At 40.8% G+C, this 5,546-nt stretch overlaps 1 protein-coding gene across 1 annotated transcript; it reads left to right on the forward strand.

Annotated features, from left to right (window-relative positions):
• The first annotated feature begins 3,423 nt into the window (after positions 1–3,423).
• LOC135701004 (tektin-B1) lies at positions 3,424–5,261 on the forward strand. The gene is made up of 3 exons (XM_065221711.1): positions 3,424–4,111; positions 4,171–4,393; positions 4,456–5,261. The coding sequence occupies exons 1-3, from the start codon at positions 3,468–3,470 to the stop codon at positions 4,876–4,878; spliced, it is 1,290 nt and encodes a 429-aa protein (XP_065077783.1). The 5' UTR covers positions 3,424–3,467; the 3' UTR covers positions 4,879–5,261.
• The last annotated feature ends 285 nt before the right edge of the window (positions 5,262–5,546 follow it).

Genomic DNA, 5,546 nt, shown 5'->3' on the forward strand with positions numbered 1-5,546 from the left:
GGATTTGCGATGATATCTCTTTTTTTTCCTTTGGTTTGTTTTTTCCGTCGATCTTGTTTTCCGTGCTGAGCACCAATGCCAATGGAAGGCAGCTCCCACACCGGAACCCTACCTATCGACCCATTAACTCATGAACCGGGGACCAACGGCTTTACTTCCCATCCGAAGGAAGGCGTGATCAGAGATGTTATGCCTCAGAACATCCCGGCGGCACCGACTGGAATTGAACCCAGGCCTGCTGGGGTGAGAGGTAGTCACGCTTACCACTACACCACCGGCGCCGTTGCGATGATATCTCTGGATATTATTCAAGACTTTCCAACTTAATCGAGCAATGTTTTGAAGATCTGCAACTGTTCAAAAAATCAAACAACGTCTTATAGACATCCTTCCAAGACGGAAGTTTGATGAGAGAGTATTTAAAGGATGTACAGCTGGTCGGAGATTTAAAGACCTATGGATATTTTTCAAGACTTCAGGTCGATCTATTCTTAAAATATTTAACTGTTCGTAAAATTCAAATAACGTCTCTAGATAGTCTCTCAAGATTACTGGTTGGTCAGATATTAGTAAATTCAGGTTGATCAGGAAATCTCATTTGGTTCTCTCAAGATGGCAGATCGGTTAGGAAGTACTTAAAAGATCTTCAGCTGATCGAAGATTTCAATAAAGTCCTCTGGATATTTTTCAAGGCTTCAGGTTGATCAAGTATTATTGTGAAGATATTCTCCCAAAACTGAACGTTGATCAGGAAGTTTTCAAAAGATCTACAGCTTATTGAATATTTCAGTGAAGTCCTGTGAATACTTAACTGGATCAATTTTTATTCTGAAATATCCGATTTTGGTTACATTATTCATATTCAACATATTCAGGAAGAAGCTTAAAATATGAAATCAAAAACTTCATTTATTTAACAAAAATCTTCATATGCCAGCTTAAAATTAAAAAAAAAATCCATCGGAAGTCTGCTTCAACTTCCGCATGTCTTGAAACAACTTCACATATCATTAAATGTCTTCAAAATGTCTGCATGAAAAAAAAACCTTCACAGAATTTTAAATGTCTTCAAAATGAAGATATGTCATTAAATCTGGTGTCCCTAGTATTGATGAAATCACCTTTTTTAATCATTCTTCGAAGGCGATGAAACATACATTTCAGAACATCGTGAAAATAAATTAGAAATATATGAATATTAAAACAATTTACTATCTTTATTTACTTCCCGGGATCCCGGGATATCAAATAAATATTTACCGGGAATTGGAAGCTCTATATAAAACCATAGTTAGAATTAATTTCATGTGATAGCAATTTTGTATGGGATTGTTATTCTATTTCTCGATAATTCTATAACTCGATGGTCCCTTCAATATCGAGTTGTAGATAGATCACTGCATGTTTATTGAGATATAAAATCAGTTTTCGTTGTAATCTTGTGGATCCTTACACTAATTGGCGAAATATGGAGGGAGAGTAATTTATCCGGTCGTTACCCTTTAACCAAATATATCATATTAACAATATGATCCATTCATGCCTTTTCCAAATATTGCAATGGCGACCCGCAAAATATTGCTTCACGCACCATCTAGCGTTGAAAAAGGTCAGCAACAATCATTCAATTACAATCGAGGGGTGCGAATATAGCACTTATTACAAAAGTAAGAGTCACATTATTTTCATTAATTACATTGTGTATATTACTTTAAAATTTGTCTGACATGTCACTGTTGTTATCAAATAAAATAATATGCTGAATTACATCCATTTTAAATATTAATCAAATTTTCATTTGGTTTGCCCCTCGTGACGATAAACAAATACATTGGTAGCCTTTTTGGCCACAGAGGTGCTTTCATCGCTAAAAATTTGGTTCGTCAGCTAAGCGAATGAGTGGATCATATTGTTAATATAATATATTTGCTTTAACCCAAGTATGCAGCTTCTCCTGCAGGACCAAGTTTTTTACGGGAACACCTTCCCTAATGTCATTTTAGTAAACATGTCTAAAACGTGGCTAATATAGTAAATTTAACTTCATCAGTCTGCTGCTGTACCAGTTTTTCACCTATTACTTATTTGTAGCTTATCTGCAGTATGTCACGGATGGCCTGAATATGATAAAGTTGGTATCAACATTTTATTGAATCATTAATTTATTGAAAAACAAATTTCATGACATCATTTCGAAAATGTTAAATCAATTTATTCGATGTTTGCGTGAAAAAATACTCTAAGGAAGCCTTAGTGCGAAGCTTCAAAAGCACAAATCGACAGTGAGCATGCATAAGGGCGAATACGCGATGATCGATTCTCTTCATCGATTTTCTCTTTGCATTGGTACAGCTAAGTGAAACAATTTTCTAGAATTTGTTCAACGCAGAGTAGTAACAGGTTGTATTGGTTATCAAAAGCAACAGCTAACGCACCGAGAAATGTTTAATCTAGCGAGTTATTAACAAAAGAGAAAATCGATGAAGAGAATCGATCATCGCGTATAGGCCCTTATGCATGCTCACTGTTGAAATGTCAACTTCCACAAACCATACAAATATGAAATTGCTACACCCAACCGGGGGATGTAAGATTTGCTTACAATTATGTGGGATTCATCATCAGAGGATGTTAGTGGAGACCGCATGAACCGAGGATGCGATATACCTAGCTGCGGTCCAATGCAAGAAAATTGGAGACCGAAAAATGTCTGTGTATTAGTGAGGTAAATTCGTTATGTCGAAAAAAAAATAGGAAACAGATTGCCGACTGGACTCCAACCACGAACGTTGCGATTATCAGACCTGTGCTTTCTCCACTGCTCTCTCCATGCTTCTGAATATGGGTAGCCTAAAAGCAAACAAGAAGCGCTCATTTCCTCTCACACTTGACTTCATATGCTTTTTCTGCTGGAGAGATTCGAGGCAAGTGTGTGCGTCGTTCTACCATGTTGTACATAAAAATCAAGGAAATGCTTGCTTGTGTAGGTGAAAGCACAGACAGAACACGAAATAAAAAAGGCAAAAAACCATTACATCGCCTGCAAGGTCAACTTCTAACATTCGCTGCGATGTTCATGAACAGAGGATGATAGGAAATGGAACTAACATTCATTGTAATAAATTTTTGGTTTGCGTGTACTCCTTGCTTGCTGCACTATTGAAAACAGAGAGTATCAATTTCATAATTTTATGTTTTACGGAAGCTGACATTAAAATGTTGTGCTTTTGAAGTTTTACGCTATAACTTCCTTCGAGTATGAGTATTTCGCAATGCCCAAATCCCCCAGTCAATTGTAAACCCCCGAAGCAAACCGTATCCAGGCGAGCGTTCCCTTTGTCCTGGCAACGGACAGCGTTTCCAACCTGCCATCAACTAAACAAAGTCGTTTCGCTTCGACGTCCCCGGTGCTTGCTGACTAGGTTTTCAGTTTCAATCCACTCGTTCCGTACTGAAGACGCACCATTATGTCGAACCGCGCGGTAGCCACGTTTGAAAAACCACTGCAACATCTGAGCCTTCCGGATTGGCATTCCCGGTTGAATCAGCTGAAAAATGTCGCCTACGGCAAGCGCTCGGATGCGTTCGAGCTGCGGCACTTGGCGAGAAATTTGCGGAACGAAACCAGGATCCAAACCTACTGGGATACGTATCATAACAATGATAAGCTTTCGGATCGGGTAGCGGAACTGGATCGATGGAGGGAGACGATGCGGATTCTGCTGAAACGGGTCAACGATGAGATTGGCTCGCTTAAGGAGGAGAAGGCTTGCACCGAGAGGGATCTGGATGCTCTGATGATGCCGCTGACGGTGGTGACGGAGAGTATTAGCATGAGGGATTGCCGGCTGGGATCGGAGTTGACCTATGACGAAGGGGATACGGAGTTGAAAAATGAGCTGTGCATCGTGGAGAATAATCAGCGCTTGTTGAGAGATCAGAACCAGGGCGCTTGGGAACAATTGAATCGACTGCAGGAGGTCAAGTTCAAGTTGGAACTGGACTTGACGGACAAGGATGAGGCACAGGAAATTGACCAGCATCAGCTGGAAGTGGATAAGCATTGCGCTAATGTGACGTTTAAGACGGATTCGACGAGGGTTCCGAAGAAGTAGGATGCTGGTCCGAAATTTGGGAAGGTAATTAATTGAAATCTATGTTGAATTTCAGCTCATGCACTTACAGCAACTGGTTGGAGTACTGCGAGGAACTGGTCTCGTTGACCGAGAAAACGCTATCCGACTCGGCTGCCGTCCGGGAATCGCTTTTTGCGACTCGTGAAAAAGCTAGAAATATTTTGAAGAGCCAACAGGATCGTACTGCTCATACGTTGAGAAAGCGAATTTTTGAAACTCAGCGTGCTCGCAATGAACTGGAGTACCAACAGGGAAAGGTACATTTTTTTGGTATGAATTTAACTTATTTGCATTAATCGATTCCGATACTTTCTTCCAGATGAAGGAAGAGATGGAAAAATGTGCTTCGGAGATCGAGACATTGGAGCGAGCCTACAACGATAAAATTGAAGCGTTGAAAGTGGTCGAAACACGCCTGGAGAACCGTGCCCAGCGTTCCGGAATGGAGCTCTGCATCGATGAGTCCTATCACGGGCTGTGTGACGAGGTCCACAAACTCCGTGATACCACCAAGATTCTTCGCGAGAAGATCAACGCAGCCAAAACGTTGTACAACAGTTTGCACGAGCTGGCCAAAAAGGTCGATCAAGATCTGGAAAACAAGCAACATTCTCTCATGACGGATATCCGCTCGCTGGACCTTCGTGCACGGCTCAACACCGGAGAATTTGGTGGGAAACCTACACAAACCGATCGTAACATTCATCTGTCCCGCTTGGAGGACGAAATTCCCAAATCGTAAATCAACTGCACCTGATCGATCGATTATCATCGGGTCAATGCATTTCATCGCGTGCTCCAATTTCACCAACACTTTTTTTTTGCCATTCGCACCTTTCCATGATTGCATGTCCAAACAACGAAACAGGTTCATACGTGCTGAATTTTTGCATGCAAAACGCCACTCGGCTCTTTCCCAAACTGACACTTGCACTCATTGGCCACTGATTTGCAGGGCCCCGATATGTTGGATCACCAAACAAGTAGGTCTACCAGCAACCCGAAAACCACTGACTTTTATTGATTTTAGCAGCATAACATAAATTTTCAATCACCTCAGTGCACTTTGGACGAAAATCCACTCAACGTGTGAATTTGAAATAAATTGCTAGTTTTCCATCAGAATAGATCGTGTTTGCCTGATTTACTTTCGAACACCCTTCTACCAACCAGCCGCAAGGGCCAGTCTGATGTCGTGATTTATTCGTCGATTGGCTTTTGATTTTATGTAATTTTCAATTTATTACAAAAATCTATGAATTATCACCCGCCGGTTCTGGTTGCTCTGGGAGCAAAAACACCAACCGATCGATGAAGTTGTCTGTCCCCTCTTGAAGTTAATATTTTTATCCCCTTTCACACTTGGCGAGCTTTGTGTGGACTTGGCTGGCTTAAGCTCACTCACTGAAT

Source organism: Ochlerotatus camptorhynchus, unplaced genomic scaffold (genome assembly GCF_037179485.1).
Source record: "Ochlerotatus camptorhynchus isolate MF236.1 unplaced genomic scaffold, CSIRO-AGI_Acam_v1.1 ptg000014l, whole genome shotgun sequence".
NCBI classification, from domain to species: Eukaryota; Metazoa; Arthropoda; class Insecta; order Diptera; family Culicidae; genus Ochlerotatus; species Ochlerotatus camptorhynchus.

Bases quoted from the DNA above. Each gene is read 5' to 3' on its own strand.
- LOC135701004 (XM_065221711.1), top strand. From the start codon at position 3,468: ATGTCGAACCGCGCGGTAGCCACGTTTGAAAAACCACTGCAACATCTG. The intron at 4,112-4,170 runs GTAGGATGCTGG...GTTGAATTTCAG, and splicing joins TCGACGAGGGTTCCGAAGAA to CTCATGCACTTACAGCAACT. The intron at 4,394-4,455 runs GTACATTTTTTT...ACTTTCTTCCAG, and splicing joins TGGAGTACCAACAGGGAAAG to ATGAAGGAAGAGATGGAAAA.